This window comes from Lagopus leucura, unplaced genomic scaffold (genome assembly GCF_019238085.1).
Source record: "Lagopus leucura isolate 7727_CA_CO unplaced genomic scaffold, USGS_WTPT01 Super-Scaffold_100157, whole genome shotgun sequence".
In the NCBI taxonomy this organism is placed as follows: Eukaryota; Metazoa; Chordata; class Aves; order Galliformes; family Phasianidae; genus Lagopus; species Lagopus leucura.
The window spans coordinates 43341133-43360778 of NW_024962334.1; the positions used below are offsets into that span (position 1 = coordinate 43341133).

A 19646-nucleotide genomic window follows, 5' to 3' on the forward strand; every position below is an offset into this window, starting at 1 on the left:
CCCCAAAACTCTGTAAATGGCAACAAAAGTGGGTTGATGTGAGCACCCACACCAGTTTGATAAGTTGCAGACAGGAAAAAAGGCTTCAGGGCGGTGTAAGGCCAATGGCTTTCCTAGTGCTGCCCAGTAACTATATCCCATTGAGTGAAATATGGCTTCAGAAGTATTTAATGTAGTCCTCACCTATACAGAAAAGAGAAACATCAAATTTTATTTACTGTTAAGCTGACTGATGCAGCAGGTCTGACATTGGTTTTGTAGCCACTGAGAAATGTCTTCTCTAACTGAGATTCTTTTATCTGCATCATCTTAAAATGCAGCCAAGTCAGTATAAATCACACAGAAAAACAGTGCTTTACTCACTGAGATTTAGCTGAATTTACCTTTCTACTACTGATACACGTTGACATGCTGACCGTATTTATGTATAAATCTGCCCTGCTTTTTTTACTGCATTCCCAGAAGCCAGCCTGTTGGAAATGGAACAAACCTACTGAACAATTCATCGTGGGCATGATAAAATCATCAATGAAAACAAAAGAATTCCTCCCAAATTATTTCAATCAGAGCTAGAGCAGTCCTCTATTTAACAGAAAAATGCCTAAAAACAGGAAAGAGATAGAGAGAGAAACACAACACATATCATCATTTGATTTTCTAATATATTTTTCCTTTCTTTTCCCCATGTTAGCACTGGGAAAGCAATCAGAAACCAAGAAAGAAAAAAGTCAATACGCAGTTTACAAAAGCCATGTATTATACATTGTGTTTAGTTCTTTCTCACTACCTCACTATCATCTTCCCAAATAAATATTTTAAAGTGAAGTCTCATACAAAGATACTCAGTTTGAGTCAATGTCAAAGAAAACATCTTAAACTATGCATTAATTTCCTTGAAAAAGTAGACTTCTGAGTTGCTCTATTTATCCTTTACAAGAAATGAGGTAAAATGATAAAGACAGAAATGTACAGAATGCAGGATTGCGTGAAAGATTAGTCTCAGTACAAAATATTGCCAATGATGACATTCCAGTTAATCAATACATTTTGCTTGTGAATAATTTGAAAGTCATTAAGAAGAGAAATCACTCCCCCTTTTTTTTTCATCTTTAGGGATTGGTGTAAACTACCCATTTTAATGCCAACTTTTAAACTGCTACATCCCAGTTACACACCATACTGTGTCTCCTCATATGTGTACACCAAGCATCTTACAACACGTGCATACTGAGTGCATAACGCCCAAGGAAGGAAACAAACTCTTGAAATTAGAAAGTGTATACTCCTTAGCCTTCCATACTTCATTTTTAAAACCCATAATGGTGTGACAGTCCCATTACACATGCCATCTGCTAAATGCCAGCCACTATCATTTGCAGCTGTGTGAGTGAAACCTAATTTACTTGCTGGGAGCTGACAGCAGTGGCACAAGTCCACCCCTGCCCCACCACTCCTCACTGCTCAGCCCTTCCAGATCTCGATGGAACCCTGAGCCTGGCACATCCTACTGCCCAGTAATGCTGCACAAGGCTCCAGTTACAGGAATTTACAATTCTTTTCAGCTAAAAATTTAGCTCTGTCATAAAAACTTTGACTTTTGTCATTATCTGTGCTAGAAAAAAATGTTACTATCATTATCTACGCTTGAAGTAAATTAAGCCATATCACTGTAATGACAAGGGCAAATATATATCATCAAGGAGGTACTACTCCTTTCTGAATGTGCACAGAAAGTCTATGCCTCAGTAATTTGGCAAGAAAAAGCATTGCCTGTGGCTCATCATCAATTTTTAAGTGGTTCTTGCTATTATTTTCAAAAGAGTTCTGCTTGAACACTGTCAGAAAGAAACAACTCTGTACATATTTAGGTAACCAGGTACAGATTTTCAGAATAAAAACTGAATTACAACTTTGAACAAAGCACTCAACTGACATTTGTTCTGCAATACTTTAAAGAGAATATTCTAAAGTATTCCTGATATTTTCATGGTCTAAATAGCTATATTATCAAAACAAAGTAGTAATTATAAAAATAATATTATGTAAAATTGCAAAAAAAAAAAAAATCAAAATTATTTTAGTGTTTAGAAAGTGGAAAAAAGATGAATCGTCTAAATTGTCTTATTCCCCTCATTCATATTCTCAAAGGCTTCAGTATGGAAGATAATTTCAGACCAGAAGCTAAATTCAGTGTGTAAACAATGAAAATTCAAATACTCTCTGCCAGCACCACCACAGTATCTCTTAAACACTGATGAATGATTTAAAAGAGCAGCTGCAAGCAATGGGAGCTGAGTGGGTCTGGCTCTGCACGAGTGAGATAATTGGCAACAGCCATCTCTGTGTACAGATTCCAGATCTCTTTATTTGCTAATCCATGAATTATTTATATGTGCTGCATAAAGTTCATATGTTGGGGTGATAATATCACCCTAATATATAAAGACATGGGGAATTCATTGAGCCACTGCTTATAATTAAAATATTTTCCCATCTACAATATTTTCCAGCTTATGCTAAAGACAGATGTTCGTGCTGCTTGCTTTGGCAACATCATGGACACAAACATCAAACAGATTTGTGCTGCTATTCACCCTCCTCAAGGCATTTCATCTTTTAATCTAATCTTTACTTCCTCAAATGTAACTTGTCTTGTAAAGTAATCAATACAGTCTTATTGTCAGGAAACATGAAGAACAGCACAAACTGCATGGAAGGTACAGCTGGTGTCTGCTCTGTTACTTCCGTGATAGATTTCATGCGTGCTTTGCGTGCAGCAGAAACAAGGCTGATTCTGCTGAGACAGTTTCAGTTAGCTGTGTCTAGAGGGCAAATGTGCAAGAGGTTAATTATATTGCACAAAATAGCTTTGATGAGTTTTTGAAAAGGTTGCTTGAGTGCCTAAGTGTGGTCAGGAGCAGGGTCAGTTCCATGGGCATCTATACATGCCTATCTATAGGCGTATGGGATTGACACCGACCCACCCAACCTGCCCCATTACATTGTCCCTCCTGTGACTGCTGGGACACAGAAGGATACAGGACTGAAAAAGCTCTCCCTTGCTTCTCCAGGCAATAGCATGTTATAAAAATACTGATAAATGCCCTTTAAATATAGCTATATTTTCTTTGGTGTAATTGCTGCTGGTACTTCACTCTTCCAAAAGAAGCTGTCCTCTAACTTCAGGCTCTGTTGGCTGTCACTCCAGTTTACACCTCTGTAGTTTTGTGCCCAAAAGCTGTTTTTTACTAATCACAAGTATTCCCTCTGCAGTCGTAACAGTCACGTCTCCCTAATGTCCTCATTCCATTGGATAAAATAGATTATTTTAGCTCCCTTTTGTAGTACAAATTCCTCCTATCCTTTAATCTAAGAACATTTCACTTTCAGTTCATCCTTCCTAAACACAAATGACCAGGACTCCACTCCCTGCTGTAGAGGATGTCTTAAGCAGTCCTTAATACAGCAGAATTGCCAGTTGCTTGGTTCTTTGGAAAAATTTTTGCTTAATCCATCCCAAAAGTTCATCTGTCTTTTCCATGGCCACAGCTGGTAGGTGCTTTGAAGACATTCAGTGATGAGCACTGCATGCCCAGGCACCCATCCACTCTTAAAGCTTCAAGCATACGAGACAAAGTCATCATGTGCTTAATCCTGCTTTTTGTACTATCAATTTCCCCTTTCTAGGTCTGTAAGACAGCCAACTCCTCCAGTATTTCTTTCTGCCTTCTGATGATGCTTATCAGCTTTGTAGTCTAATTCCATTAGCTGAGTCCAGCTTTGGGTTCCCAGGCTGTCATGGAAAAATCTCAGTAAGGTCATTCCCAAGACCAGCTCCTAATGAACCTGCTGCTGCTCCCCAATTAGCCTTATATTTCTCTTTATCTTAATCTACTGCCTTATTTCATTTAGGCAATCCTTGACCTTCCCTCACAATTCTTAAACTAATCCTCACCCTCTCCCTCTTAATTAATATCATCCAATGAGGCATCACATCCTGGGGGATGAGTGAAAACATGCCCTTCCTTTCATGAGATGGTGGCCAAGTTTTTCAAAAGACAATGTAACAACACACGTGGACGGTTTCAAGGTGTAATAAGGAAAGCCGGTGATGTTCAATAAATGCTGCAGATACATTTATAGACTTATAATCAGATAAAAAAAATGAAATGTGCTGGGAAAATTTGCTTGCTGACTCCCTGAACCTCATAGCGCACCATGAATGTGTATCTGCAGAGATGGAAAGATAGAACCACTCCAGCTCACATAGGGATCACTGTCTTGCCCAAAGGTACTAGTGTTTTGGCCTAGTTCAGATCTCCAGTCATAAGAATGAATCTGAACAGAGAAATTTCCATACCCAACTTCCTTTCTTTTCTCCAATTACTGCTGTGTATCCTGACATTTCTAATTGAATCCCTCATTAATGTGACACCCGTCAATTCAATTTGAATTCAGATTTTCTCCAGTCTTTGAGATGAAAGTACTGTCACTATGCTTTAAATATATTTAAGTCTCTTATAGGATTATTATATGCTAATCTGAAGAAAAATAACATACATAGAGGAATACTGCCTGTATTACCTGTCCACTTTGGAAAGCCTCTGGATATCTCAGGCTGCCCAGGAAGGCTGTGCACTCTATATCCTTGGGGGCTTCCAAGATCAAACTGGGTAAAGCCCTGAGCATACAGTTCTGGCTTCTGTTCTAACACTGCTTTGAACAGGAGATTGCACCAGAGATCTCCTCAGATGCTTTCTAATCTTAATTTTCCTATGATCTTGTGGTTCTGTGATTAACAAGTATACAAATAGCAGTACTATCACAATGGAGAGACTGCAACCATGTCCTCACCACATCTCCCAGAGCCGCATCCATGGCAGAGCAGTGGAAGGGCAGGAAGAGCCTCACAGTCCCTGCCAGTCCTCCTAGCTGCTCTAATAGAGATGTTGATATATCCAAGGGAAAAGGGTATCTCCTCGCAACTGCATCATGAGAGGAAATATATTCTTAGCACTGCTTACAATCCACAAACCCCACTTCATATTTTATTTGTATATTTTTAATGTTGTATAAGGAAATTTAGATAACTTTAATTTATCCTTCTTATAATTAATTTTTTTCTTGCATACATATGGCTTCCTAGGAAGTTAAGTAATAGTTAATATTTGATATTAACGCTTTGCAAGAACAAAAACAGCACTGCTTCTCATTGTCCCATTATTAAGCTATTATTCTCCTCCTATGTGTTCTCAAGTTTTAATATATCCTCAAACGTACTGACTGCATTAATAAAACCTTAAGTATCATGCAAACAGGAGACAAAAACAGCAATAAACCCTACAGCTGGTCCAGCTGGCCAGCAAGGTGAAAGAAGCAGTTTTCCTTAAAGGAAAGAGTTCAATCAGGGTTGCTCATATAGCTGGAAATGATGCACCCTTGTTTCAGCATGCAGGGTGCCTGAGTTGTGAAGCTCCATTATTCCCAGCATCAGAGGAAGCCTCTTGTCATGGACATTTATCTCCTATGAGTAGAGTTCAAATAAAAATTTGTATTGTATGGACTGACCAGATGACAGGAACCCTGGCTGTAAGTGGATGTTGGATCACCTGCTTCTGGACTACATCAGACAGCTCACACTTACAGTGAGAGTCAACATCTAAACAGGATCAAAGCAAAAAAAAAAAAAAAAAAAAAAAGGTAATGCTTTGCAGAACGAAGTGATTTAAAAGGGCACAGGAGTTTCACTCCCCATTTTTTTTTTTTCCATGCAAGGGAAATTACAGATGTTACTGTTCGTTTTTTGTTAAATGTTCATGCATATTTCTTTTCACTTGCTCCCTGTCACTGAGTACACAGCTTCAAAGATGTTTAGCATTACAGTATTATATCAATTCCCAGCTTGTAGCAGTGGGGTTGGAACTATGTGATCTTCAAAGTCCTTTCCAACACAAACATTCTATGACTCTGTGATTCAACACATAAACGAACGGTCTACTAAAAGGAAGATGTAAGATGATGGGAACATCCAGAAAAGATACCATTGTAATTAATCTCAGACTAATTTCTAGGTTGTAAAGAGCCAACAGAAAAGAAGTTCTCTAAATTTTAAACTGCTAATAGTATCCTCTCTTTTCCCAGATGAAAAGCTCTTATGATAGCTCCTATTTGTGTAGAAGAGATTTTTCATGCCAGCCTGCTGTGTTAATACTGCAAAAGCGTTCAAGAGAGGGAGAGAATCCCCCGCTGTGCCTCACCCCTGGGACTCCTGACCCCTGTCCCATGCACAAAGGCACTGAGACACCAGAGCCAACCTTAGCTGCTAAGTGGGAAAGGGAGTCAAGTGAATGCAAATGAGAATTATATAGTAATTATAATATAAATAGGGTCCGCAGATTAAGTCTGTGCATGCTTTCAAAGAGCAGAAACTAATTTAGGCTTCATAACCCTCAGGAAAAGTTCCAAGAGGTCACATTTTGCCTTGAAGCACTAATTACAACCTCCTGCTACTGGGTATACAAAAAGTCAAGCATCGCTGTAATCATCGCTGCATGGGAAACCACTCTGGTCACAGCAGATAACAGTCACCCAGTGACACAGTATGTGAGCAGCAGCCAGGATTGCCTCACAGGCATGGCCAATGTGCTCCTTGAATGACTGCGGTGTGGGAAACCCACACTTGTGCCATTGGGTCATACCCAGAAAAATGTAACCATGTTCCGCTCCTCCTAACAGTGCATCTAACGTGGGCTCTCCACTCCTAATCAAACACTCCAAAGTAAGCCAACAACATCTCAAATGATCCAGAAAATCAGCCGTTCCATGACATGCAGGTAAGGCAATTCCCACCCACAATGCTTGCGCAGCCATCTAACAAAACACTGTAACAGCTTCTAGAACTGATTCCTGCATGAAAATAAATATACATACATCAACTGAATTAATATGAAGTTTTCATTCAGTTTGGACTGTGGGCCCAGCTTGGAATGCACCTGCTTGTGATACAGGTGGGAAAAGCCCCAAACACGTATGGAGAACGGAGAGGCCTCTTTCAGGAGTAGCACTGATTTTCTCTTCGGACTTGGTGGACATAAAGTGTTACGGTCCTCTATGACTTACTGATAAAAATTACTACAAGGCGCTTATAAAGGGTCATTGAATTTAACAGCAAGACAAGCTGGGGCACAGAGAGGCATGATCAGTTGGGGATGCAGGTGAGAACCACTCCCTCAGAGCCTGGGAGTTATTGCTTCTAAAATTGGCTGTCAGAGGATGGCTATACTGAAGTGCTGCCAGATGGTTCACGCTCCATTAATAAAATCTGAGTATCAACCTTTTGTATTTGTTTAAACCCAAATGTGTTTCTTTATCCATAAACTCTAAACTCAGTTAATAAAAGTCCTGTATCAGCATTAGTAGTTATTTCAGCACCTAATTAAGACTCTTTAGCCTGCTTCAATGACATCAGTTATTACAATTCTTGCCAAAGGTCGCTTGAAATGCCAAGTGCAGGCCTCCTTCGCAGGATCAATAGCACTTAGAAAGCTTTTACTTGAATTTCAGCAAACAGTGCTTCAGAGATGCTATATCTTCACCATGATGAGCAGTTTTATGACGTTACTGGTTGACGGTCAACCCACACACTTCACAAATTTTGCCAAGCAGCAGGCTTGCCACATAACTAAGTTTAAACGAGCAATGAACTGAGGCATTTTTTCTCTGTACATTTAATGCTGGTTATCTGGAGAGGCTAAATAAGAGTTTTGTGTCTTTCTCTCAAAAGAAGAAATCATTGAACGCCATGCTTGTCTTCAAGGACACTGAGTGATGAGGTGGCAAAGGCGGCGGCTGCTCTTGCAGCATCCTCTGCCATCACTGTGAGATTTAAGAGCATTCAGCACCCGGGAGGGCTGGGCCCTTGCTTATTAAGGCCTGTGATGTAATTACAGACCAGTTATTGAATTGCTGTTGAGATGAAACTGCATAGGGCTGTGAACTAACGGTGAAAGTGTGCATCCACACCTTGTTAACTCTTCACTCAGGTATGATTTCATAAACATTATTGATGAGAGTATGATAGGTCACATTTCTATGTGATGTGCAAGGCAACACATTAGCAACATGGCTTGTTTTTGTAGATGAAACACTGCTTTATGAACCTTCTCTGTGGATTGGCAGACCTTCCATGCTGATGTATAGTTCTCTAGTCATCTGCTTGAGATTACTATAAAGCATCCTCATCTCCTGTTTTTTTCACTGATTTCAAGTGATGGTGGGTATGGCCCATACAACACAGGTTAAAAGGTCTGATTAAATGAAGGAAATGAGAAAGATGTAGAAAAAGGCTCATTATCCTCCTGCCTGCAGGCATGAGCCAACTGCTTATTGTGGAGACTGGGCAGACACATCCCTGATGAGTATGTTATTGGAAAAATCCTGCAGACAGTAATTATGCACCTTCCACTGAAGAACACTGGCTGTGGAGCTAGACCTACTTCTAATCTGTTCCAGTAGCCAACGGTGCTTTCCCTGGGAGCACTGCCTTGCAACATGGGAAAGGAAATGAGGGTTGTGATACTCGACTTGAGATGCGGCCATAGGCAAACCACTAATTCTTGCTGTACCTCTGCTCCCCGTTTGGTAAAAGCATGAAAATGATCGTATGGGGGAAGGTTACAAAGGGACTTTTATGTGTCTTTCCACAATTTAAATACAACTGTGACTGCTGCATTTATTTTACCAATGATAAAATTTATATTTCTGCCTCCCTGTATCTGAGAAGTCTCAATATACAATCATCTTGAGACATTAAGCTCTTCATGTTCAAAGTGACATAAATATATACAATACTGCCAATAATGTCTCTGCACTGATCTCACGGCCTCTAATATAAATGGAGTAAGTGAAGCAAAATCTGATTTGATTCATGACTCATGATGAAAGATGAATATTACAATCTTCTTTACCAATGCAAAAATAATTCAGATACCTTTATTCAGAAAGCAAGTCCCTCGCAGTAGAAGTAACTGTGTCTTTGTGATGAATATTACAGAAAGAGGAGCTGTCTGCTAAAACTAGTATTTTTTGTGAAGATACCCATGATTAAAAATCATATATCCAAGATTTTATGAGGCTTTCAAGCCAAGTGCATTCCAAAAACTCACCATTATAGAGTATTACAAAAGTGCAGATTAAACTGCTTATGTTGATAAGAAGATGGGGAAAACAAAATGTTATTTTGTTACCATGGAACTCATCAATAAATCAAAGAGCTTTATCAGTTTAATTTAGCTTTTCTTTGGGACACATTCAAGCCTGGCTAAATCAACTGATAATCCCATGACAGAAGAAAATAATAGGAGTTTTTCCAAAACACACATCTTCAAAAAACCAAAGTCTTTATCCAGCCATGGCATCTAAGAAGATGTACAATACCAAAAACAACATACAGAATTTTATATATTTGCTCACAACTTCAGAAATATTTTTTAAAATCCCTGGACTGAACTATGGTGCTAGATACTGGCATTTCAGCTGGCTGAGTGTATCTCATACTGCACAGCCCTTGGCTATGCAGCACACAAGTTTCCCCATTTTTCTGGCCTCCTCCAGGCTCCTTTAAAAGTTGTTCTCCCAGGAGTGCTGGGTTCTAGTAAAAAAATGACAATATTAAAAGAATAATGAGGCACCAGAAAAGGTTGCTCAGAGAAGCTGTGGAAGCCCAAAAGATGGAGTTACTCAAGGCCAGGTTGGATGTGGCTCCGGTCAGCCTGATCTGGTGGGGGGTCAACAGCCCATGGCAGAGGAATTGGAACTTTAATGTCCCTTCCAATCTAAGCCATCCTATGATTCCATGAATGCAGAAGAGATGCTAGTTAGCAGTCAATAACTGGATTTAGCATTGCACAGATCAAGGATGTGTCAATTTCTGAACCTTGGCTCTGACAAGTGTAAATACTAAGCTGATGCATTCTGCTAAAGAACTCTTCACTGTAAATCAATGATCAAATTGAATCTCTTTTTTAAACTTAGTCCCACCTACACAAAAATTTTCTGTGTGTGTGTAATCCTCCAGAAGTATAACATTTCAAACTTGTGCCATCTGCGTGGGCAGTAGCTTGTCTTGCAACCACATGAGAGGGCAGAAAAATCTGTATTAGTAAAATGATTCCACAGCATGGTTTTAGACATGCCTGGAAGAAGCAGACCTATCCTCCGATAAATCCCTTCCCCATTTGTCATTTTGGGCATATTATCGAGCACAGCTCAGGTACAACATATCATTTTGGTCTACACTTGCAAAATTGCCTGCTCAGAAAGGTAGAAATGATTTCATTCCTGCTACCTGTGATTATTGATCTACAGCACCTAAGCCACACTACTGATACTACTAGAGAGGGCCTTCAGAGGAGGTGGTTAATACTAGAACATTACTAGGAGAGCCTATTTTGCTTTCTTCAAAGAGCCAAACAGCTTCAGCACCAGTCGACCTGCACAACTGGCAGTAAAGACTACCAGGCAAACACAGGTTCCAGCAGAGATACTCTTTGAAGTCTGTTTGCTCAACAGACTACAGCAATGCTGAAGTGTCTTGAATCAGAGCACTCATACTATTTCTGGAAAAACAGAAGGGACGTGAGACGCGTAAGAAGAAAATAGTGTTCTCTGTTCTAAGATACACTGTTATTTCTTCTCAAACTGATAGGTGATTTTTCCCAATCTTGTCAATAAAATGAAAAGATGATACACAGCACAGTGGCAAAGGCACTCGTGTATCACCAGACCATGCCATACATAAATAGTTTCCCCTCAGTCCTTCTTACAGTCCTCTCCCTTCTGTGTAACTACTAATTTTCTTCGTGCCATCCCTAAAAATGATTATTCCCTTCCTGAAAAGGCATGATTATGGAGAACCTTAATTAGCAGGCTGGTAGGTATTCCATGAACAACACACACCCCTATCATTTTCATCGCATATTAAATGGCATTAATTGCAGTAATGTATGCATGTGCCAAAGATCTTCCTCACCATTCCTTTTGTCTCAAAGCTAGCAGGCATTAACCCTTCATTGGGAACCTCATGACTCTCTAATTACAGTGAGGATACAGCTGCCTGCGTGCAATAGCAGGGACTTGAACTCCAGGATCCAGAAAAACCCTTGTTAGTTCTGTATGTTGAAGCCAAAATCTCAATGGCTTCAAACAGACTATTTAGAAGAATGAACACACTGGAACCAAACTGCTCCAGGGAGTGTTAGGGTACAAAGTAGCCTGCAACAAAAGTGGCTGCACATCCTTCCTTCCCCATGAACGTAGTACTAACATTGAAGTTTTAATAGTGCTGGCGAGTGAGGGAAGGAGTTCACTGAAGATGAGGAGCACCAATTTAAAATGGAAACACTAAAACAGTTCAGAGCTGATTACAGTGATAGTCTTCGTGAAGCTTTATTCTTGCTAAGGACAAAGAGTTATCACCAAAAAATGGGCTTAAGGGCATTACTGGCTACGTGTCATTCAGCTTTGTACTTCATATGCCCAAACCTCACCAAATGAACAGGAATACTTTGCTTTCCAGAGCCGAAACTCGAGAATTCTTACCTTTTTATCTACATAATTGAATTTTACATCATATTCCAGAAAAGAAAACCCCATCCTCAATGAAATTTAAGTATAAAAGTGCCCAAAGCAGATTTTCCTCCTTTATTTCAGAGACTCATTGGCAGAAGCTGTGCCAGTTTATAAGAGGAGAGAGAAGGACAAGCCCATATTTTATGATGAAAAGGACAGTAGGAGTGACCTTGCTCCAGCACACATTGCTTTTTCGACAGTGTCTAGAAGAGATAATCTAAGAGCAGTCTGCAAAGCATCGTGTTTCCTTAGGTCCTACTACAGTAATTCAATCATGAGCATATAAAATTAGATGAGAAACAAGGTAACTAGCCTTCTGGGACTGAATGATTGCAACAGGGGTTGCCTACTGACAGTAAGCATTACACTGTTTTCCTGAAAGAGAGGTTACCTTTCATTATGGCATATTTTTCCCATTTCAGCCTGTGCCAGATAGCACTGTTGGACAGCAAAAATAAGAAAATTACATGCTGCATCTAAGGTACCGAAGCAGTGAGTAGAATTCCTGACCTTCGGGATCCATGAGCAGTGCCAGACCCTTCTTGTATTTTAGTTTGTTTTGCCTTTGAATAGCTGTTTCCCCTTTCCCCTTAAATGAAGTGCCCTTCATTTAAGCATCATAGAATACCTTATAAACACACTGATTAATCAATTCTTATAAAACTATTTTAAAGAGTTTAATGTAAGTCACAGCTGCTTCTGCATCTCTAAACGTCTTGAAGTTTTCAACGGAAGATCACAAAGCGAGTTATTAAAGCAAGATAGAGTGAAACTGAAGTATGGAGGAGGTTAAGTCTCTAAATCAGCCCAGGAATTGTTTTCTAGACGTAGAAAACTTCATATAAATATTTGCCCATGAAACATTCATTCAGACAAATGAGAAAATTTGATTTACTGGTTAGAGTAAAAACATGGGATAGCTATTTTCAGTAAGTCTGCTTTTCAGACAAAAGTGATGATTTCCCTCACCAGACCCACTGTAACATGATGGAAAGCACAGCAATGATAGCAGGGTAACAAATTCCCAGGTTGCAGAAAGTGAGGACAAGCCTAAATGCAGCTGCCATAGATACAGAAACAAAGAAAAAAGAGCTACTTACCCTTGGAAGACCTCAGATAAACAGGGATCCCCAGCAAGATACCCCTGCCTCCAATACCAACCCTTCAATGAGGTCTGGGAAAGGGTGGATCCTGGCTCCACCCCTTCTGGTCACTCAGCTGCACTGCATGCACCTGAGCTCCCCTGGGTTGGCCCTGCCTTCCCACCAGGTGCTTAATTACTGTTTCAAGACCTGTCTTAGCATTTCCACTACACTCCCATGAGCTACAACAGGTACTAAAGTTGGTTAACTTTGCTGTAGATGTGCACGTAGCAGATACTTGATGTTGAACTGATCCTGAATGAAATGTGTCGAGAAGAAACGCTCCTGTAAACTGCTTGAAAGTAAGAAACTGACAAACCTCACACTCCCAGTTATGTAATGAAGTAATGACTTCACCAAGTTTAATGGACTGGTACTTTTATAAAATCATTGAAAAGGTAAACTTTCAGGATCTCTGTTTTCTTGCATAAGCGTATTTTGCAAAGTTAACTGAATGAAGACACTGACAGTAGCCCCACAGTACAAACCATGCTGTATTGGCATTGCACTGAGAGCAGAGATTGACAATTTAGACTCGTATAATTAACATTCACACAAAATACATTCAGCAGATGTAAACAGATCTAACTCTAATAACCTGATAATAGAGTTACTGTTTGCAGCAGCTGAGGATCCGTCCTACAGTTCATTATGGAATAACAGTATCTTGTGTACCTGGATTAATGTACACACTAATAAAACTCATTAATCTCTTTAGGTACCATTGCAGGGCTTTTGTAAATGAGATATAATGCAATACAAACACATCCCCCCACAACTGTTGATAAGACCCTTTAGAAACTTAATACTGTTATTCACAAGTACTTCTAATTGCAGCAAAACAATTATTTTGGTGAAAGAGACACTGTTCCTAGGAGCTGCTGGCAATTTTCCTGAAATAAGAAGAAAAACATATGGGTCTTTTGCTGTCAAGAGATAAACTTCATAAACATAATAACATTCACTGCAGCACTGAGCATTTAGTGGGAAATGGCATTCCTCCACGTATGGCTGCCATGCCTATAGATTCACAGATTTGCAGGCGGTCTGTTAGGTTAATTAGGCCACTGCACCAAAGCTACTTCATTACACTGTATCACCAAGTGCTTTTTACTCTACCTATAAACGTCTCACAAAAGAAAGTCCATCTATACTTTTTGGTGTAAAGCACATTTTAGAGTTAAGGTGTCAGGAACTTGTTCTCCGTTGCCCATGGTTGATCCCACCTCTTCGGTTTCTCTCTCACAAATTTTCTAATGTTTTATCTCCTCTTGTCTTATTTTAACTTAAGGATGCTTGGACTGGTTAAAGGGACTTACCTCTGACTTAAGTAGGAAGATGTGCATAGAAACAGGTTGCACACATCTGCCTTATCATTTAAAAACAACAGCAAACCAAAACACATAAAAGAAAAAACATTAAGAGTAAACTTTCAAAAGTGAAGTCATTCAGGTACTCACGGCCAGACTTTCAAAACTACCCGCAGGTACATTGGATATCTGAAGATATCCATGTCTAAATCCTATCCTTAGGCACAACAACCACAAAACCAATTCCCACGTACCTTCACATGTCAGTAGGAAGTATTCCAGGTTGTGACTGAAAGATGCACTGAAATAGGTACAGTTTTCAATCAGATCACAAGACAGACACTGCCTGTTGAAGTTTCCATTTGTGCTTGCACTGGAAAAAAAGTTAATATAATTCTGTGAAGGTCACTGAGCAAATGTTATCTGGAAGCAACATTATTTGAATCTCACTTTACTATAGAGCAAGAACATAAATATAATGTGCCCAACATTAGCAAGAGACAAAGCATTTCCATTTGGCTGAGTTTAAATAGCAGTAATGGCTTTTTTTTTTTGCTTGAATGGACAGTGTTTAAATGGATAATGATGTCTATCTCTGCAAGGTCAGGTGGGTATGCAGGATTGTGTAGTTTTTAAAATAAAATCACAGTTGCAATTCCACAAGAGGAAGCTATAATTTAGTCAATGAAAGCATGAAAATAAAAAGGAGCAGTGTTTTCACACCAACTCATTTTATAGCAGGCAATAAAGACCTGGAACTGCTTTCTTGAAGTTTCTTACTGGCTGCCTCACTGGTTTGATTTGCTAGCTGCTCCCTTTGGGGCTGAAGGTATTTTCAGGAATTTAAATAGTTGTGTTATCATGTCCAAGTGGAAAAAAAAAACACTGCTTTGCAGAGTCTGTTTTTGTTGAAGGTAATGTGGCCTGTGCATATGCTCAGAAAGATTTTGTGGGAGTCTACTGTTGGTTGAAGAATGAATTACAGATCATTAGTAAATATTATTAAATACAATTTTGTACTGCTACAGCATTTTGCAACCTCATAGTGCTTCTTTCCAGTATTCCTGTGAGGCAGGTGACTGATTTAGCTGCCTTTTCAAAGTAGAAAGAGAGGAAGCTGACAACTTGTTTAGGGCCACCAAAGACTCAACTGAGAAGCTCTGGGGATCTTGTTTAGGCTGAGATCATGTTTCTGGCTTTCAAATCATTCTGCTTAGAATCTGTTAAATCAGATCCAAAATAGGAAACAAAGAACACCCAACAAAACCAGATTACCATTTGATACAAGCTGCCTTATCTCAACTGCTCAGTTAATGAACATAGGCCAAGGATGCTTCTGAGCTGACTCCTTTGGACAAGGACGAGAGAATCAAACTATCCACAAGAGAAAATCAAATGCTTAAGGAGAGGCCAGTTTCATTGGGTAATGAATGTAAGGTTGAGGACATTCACATTTTGGGCACCTCTTTCTTCATAACCAGTGTGGGAAACGAAATTAGGGAGGCTTCTTGAGCAGCAGTACCTGGACTCAGTTGACTCTCTTTCCACCTTTCATTAGAAATTAACAGTTGATATGGCTTTTTTTTTTTTTTTTTTGCTTCACCTTTTTTCTTTAAGAAAATAAACACTGAGAGCTGAACTACTCTCAGAAAAGTGTGGAACAGGCATAGATGTTACAGAAGGAAAACATGACTGAATTGCAGATAATATGGTTTGCTCCAGTCTCTTTCCCACTGAGGAAAAAAAAAGGTATGAAGTCATGTCAGAAAGGGCAAATGTACTGAGAGTCCCTTATCAAACAATGCTATCACCAGTTCTGCCCTTCATTACAAACACTGAGAAAAATAAAGAAGAAAATAAAAGAAAATAATTATTGCCAAATGGTTATAATCTGAATTCGATTTTCCTCTTCTACAATCTATTTCTGCAATAATTCTTGATAGCTATACTACCTATAGCTGGCCATAAAATAACCTTTTGCTCACTGTGCTGTTCCTTGAGGACATTGAAGTCATCTGGAATTGCAAAAAAACTAAATTAAAAAAAAAAAATCAAACAAAAACAACCCACAAACACCTGTAAACATAACATCCTGCTTTTCCTTTTCAATTTTCTGAACAGGTGAGGTGCTATTAAACTCTAATGAAAATTGCAGTCTGGAAGAATAGAAACAATTCACATGTGTGGTTTATGCAATTCTGGAATCTTCCACGCGTTAAGCAGCTCTGTTGGAAAGTTGTACGACAGGTTATCAATCGTCAGACTGATTTTAAATTTTCAAGAAAATGAGAAAATTGCTAAATTTCAGACATTTCCAGATGTCTGTCATTCCGCTCACTGTCATTACACTGCTCTGTGCCAGTGATGCGCTGCAAGGTGCTGCGATGCTATTAAGGACAATCAGATGAGTGACAGTTTCTACTGCAGTCTCTTATGTAATGACTCATGCTCAGTATGTGAAGTTAACAAACTACAGACCTGTACAAATGCCGCCTTCTTGGCAAATCTTCTGTGCTGAGGAAATAACTTTAAAACAAACGACGACAACAACAACAAAAAAGACATTTGAATTATTAGTAGGGTGTTTACAAGTATCACGTATAACATCTTCATTCACAAAGTCATTTGACTGATCGTACAGAGTTTGGGACTTGGACTACTGATGATCAAAAAAGGATCAAGTGATGAGGGTAACAACCTTTCCATTTTTTCATCAAGGTCTATGGTGCAAAATTACCTTTGAGCAAATTTTCTTATTCTCTGAAACCAGTTTTTAACTTTATTTTTATTCTTTTCCCAGTGAGCCAACTGGGATCTGATGCAAAACGCACTGAAATATCCTCTTCGAAAAAGGGAATCAAACTTTCAGGAAGGATAAGTGAAGAATGCTTCATTGCCCAATTTTTGTGTTGAGACTGTGGTCAAGGCTTTTTCTGCTTAAATACTGAACTCACTGATCTGCAGTGAGGCAGTTTCTGTTCACCTTGAACGTGCTGATGCTGCTGGTGGCCAACATGTGGGGTCCAGAATGATGCTCCACATACACTTCATGTCAATACTGAAACATCACAGGGGCAAATGCAGTGGCCATGTGGAGAACACATCAGATAGGACATTCAGCCCTGCTGATCTTTTTCCAATAAGCTGCACTTGGCTCAAAGTATATTTTGATTGCTTAAGTTGTGCATGGTATTTTCCACTTGAGTGGACTGTGAAAAAACAAGTAAGAGCTTTGCTGCGAGTTTGCTATTCCGCTCTGCTAAGTCATAATGACCATTTTCTCATAGTGAAGTTATTAGTGAGTGCATCCAACACCTTGAAGGAGCCTTATGCTGTGTTCTTAATGATCATTCAAAGGTCATCATATCACAGAGACATTAGTCAGATGTTTCAATGACCTTACAAAACCAAGTCAATCTTCTAACTAAGGCTTTGCATGCAAAGGATTCTATATGGCATTTTGAGTCCAGAAAAGCTTCCAAATATTTTCTTTCCATGTATTTTCAGAAAGTCTGTCTAATCTATTCTTAAAAAGAAAATAATACAGAATTTATTTTACAGGCATAAATGACAATGTGTGTGTGTGTCTGTGTGTGTGAGTGTGTATTCTAACTGAACACTATTCCTATAATGCAATGATATATCTGAAGGTCAATAAAGTACTCTTTCTAAAATTGTGTAGGAGGTCAATGAAAATACTCTTCCTTGCTTCAGAGCTTAACATCTGAAGTTGCTGTAGGGGAAATGATTCCTCTATAGAAATTTATCCTGCATTTGATAGCCACAGAAAGAACGGGACAGAGAAAACAAATCTAAGACAAACTCTATGCAACAGTGCAGGAGATTAAACCAAAGCAGAGACAAACAGAGGCTGCTGTCTTATCTCCATCTCCTGTGCTCAGACATTTCAGATGCATGTACTTCACTGTAACTAAATCAACAGCCCAGTGCTAAGCAGGGGATGACTGAATTGTCACACCAATATTTACTTACATTTTATGCCTCTTTTCATCATAGGCCAATATCTTTGTCACATCCCAATCACCAGATGTGATAGACTCCAAGTTATCGCTGCTGCTGTTGGGCTGCCAGAAATAGAAGAGAATTCAATGTCTTTATTCTTAGAAGAAGCTATCTAAGCAAAGCTTCTCTTTATGTTTCTGTTCTGATGAAGAAAGCTCTTTAGACTCTGGTACCTGTTCAGGGCTACCAAGCACCTGCAATTTCCACCAGCTGCCCCCCCCCCCCCCCTTCCCATATTTCTGAGAATAGACAGTTATGGAAATAAATAACAGAATCAAAATCGTCTTAACTATAACTCTTCTAGAGATAACAGGATAAATTCAGTATAGAACTGCTTCATATCCCTTCCTCTAATCTGGCGTATCCACAAGCTTCAGATTAATCCTTTATGGCAGTGCAGGGATTTACTTATTTACACTAAGAAGGCATTAAAAAACAAAATAAAACAAAGCAAAGCAAAGCAATGATACTGTTTGAAATGAGAAAGTTGGTAAACTTTTTTATCCTAAGTATCTCAGTCAGAAATTGGTATTATTTTATGCACAACCACTGAATACTTTCCTTTCTGCACAAGTCCAACGTTCTACCCTTGCACCACCTGGTCTCTCTGGTCTGAGCACAGATATTACTTTCACTGCTTCCTGCTGCAGGTGCACACAAGGCAGCAGCAGTGAGCCATTCACCTGTGATGATGACATGGCAACGTGGTAGAACTTCCCGCGTCCTCCCTGGGGATGGGCTCTCACAAAGAAAAACTTCCGACCGTCCTTGGAAAAAATCGGCTCTTCATTCTGTAAATGGCAAAATTAAGGACTATGTTACCACTAAATTGAGCCATGCTGCAGAACCCTGTGAGATTAATTTAGAGTGAAGCAGAGAATGGCCTTTAACAGCAACCCGAGGCAAGTGGAAAACCCACTGAAAACTGGAGAACGTTTTGGAAATTACTGTGTCTGTGGTCTCGGGAAGCTGACACCTTCCAGCTGGGGGAAGACGGGGAGCTGAGCAGGAAGGAAGGGCCCTTGGGTGTAAAGTCAACTCCCATTTGCACAGCCAAAAGTGCATACATACAGCTGACTGCTCACAGCAGCTGGCATCAGGCCTTCAGCAATGATGTGAAGCTTGTTGGCACAAGTATGTCAAACTTTGTTTACTCCACAGGAAGAACTGATCTGTTCCTGTCTTTGAGGAAACACAGCTAACAGCATACTAGAGCAGCTGTCACCTTTTCCTGCTCACTTACAATTATTTATTTCACTGAAGTATTTATGAGGGGAAGGATATTCTTGCCAAACTGCCTTTGACACAGAGCTCCCAGGTGAAGGTGATGATTGACTTTTATTGGGTGACAGGAACATTCAACCTGAGATAGAAGTGACCCAGTGTGAGGAACTCAAACCACACATATGGCAAGTGAGCAGTTCCTGGAAGAGTCTTTGTTTTCCTTTTTGTAGAGGAACTCCAAGGCACGTGGGACACCTCCAGTGCAAGAGATGGTTGAACAGCAGGTTACAAAGGAGGGCAGAAGGATGGCCCATAAGGC

At 39.6% G+C, this 19646-nt stretch overlaps 1 protein-coding gene across 1 annotated transcript in view; it reads right to left on the reverse strand.

Moving 5' to 3' along the window:
* Positions 1-19646, reverse strand: part of DPP6 (dipeptidyl peptidase like 6) — a 364672-nt gene that overhangs the window by 19282 nt on the left and 325744 nt on the right. Inside the window, exons 13-16 of the mRNA XM_042888547.1 lie at positions 18787-18894; positions 18074-18165; positions 16559-16606; positions 14335-14453 (exon numbers count right to left, since the gene is read on the reverse strand). Of these exons, the coding sequence (XP_042744481.1) occupies positions 14335-14453; positions 16559-16606; positions 18074-18165; positions 18787-18894 (367 nt within the window). The remainder of the gene's footprint in view (positions 1-14334; positions 14454-16558; positions 16607-18073; positions 18166-18786; positions 18895-19646) is intronic.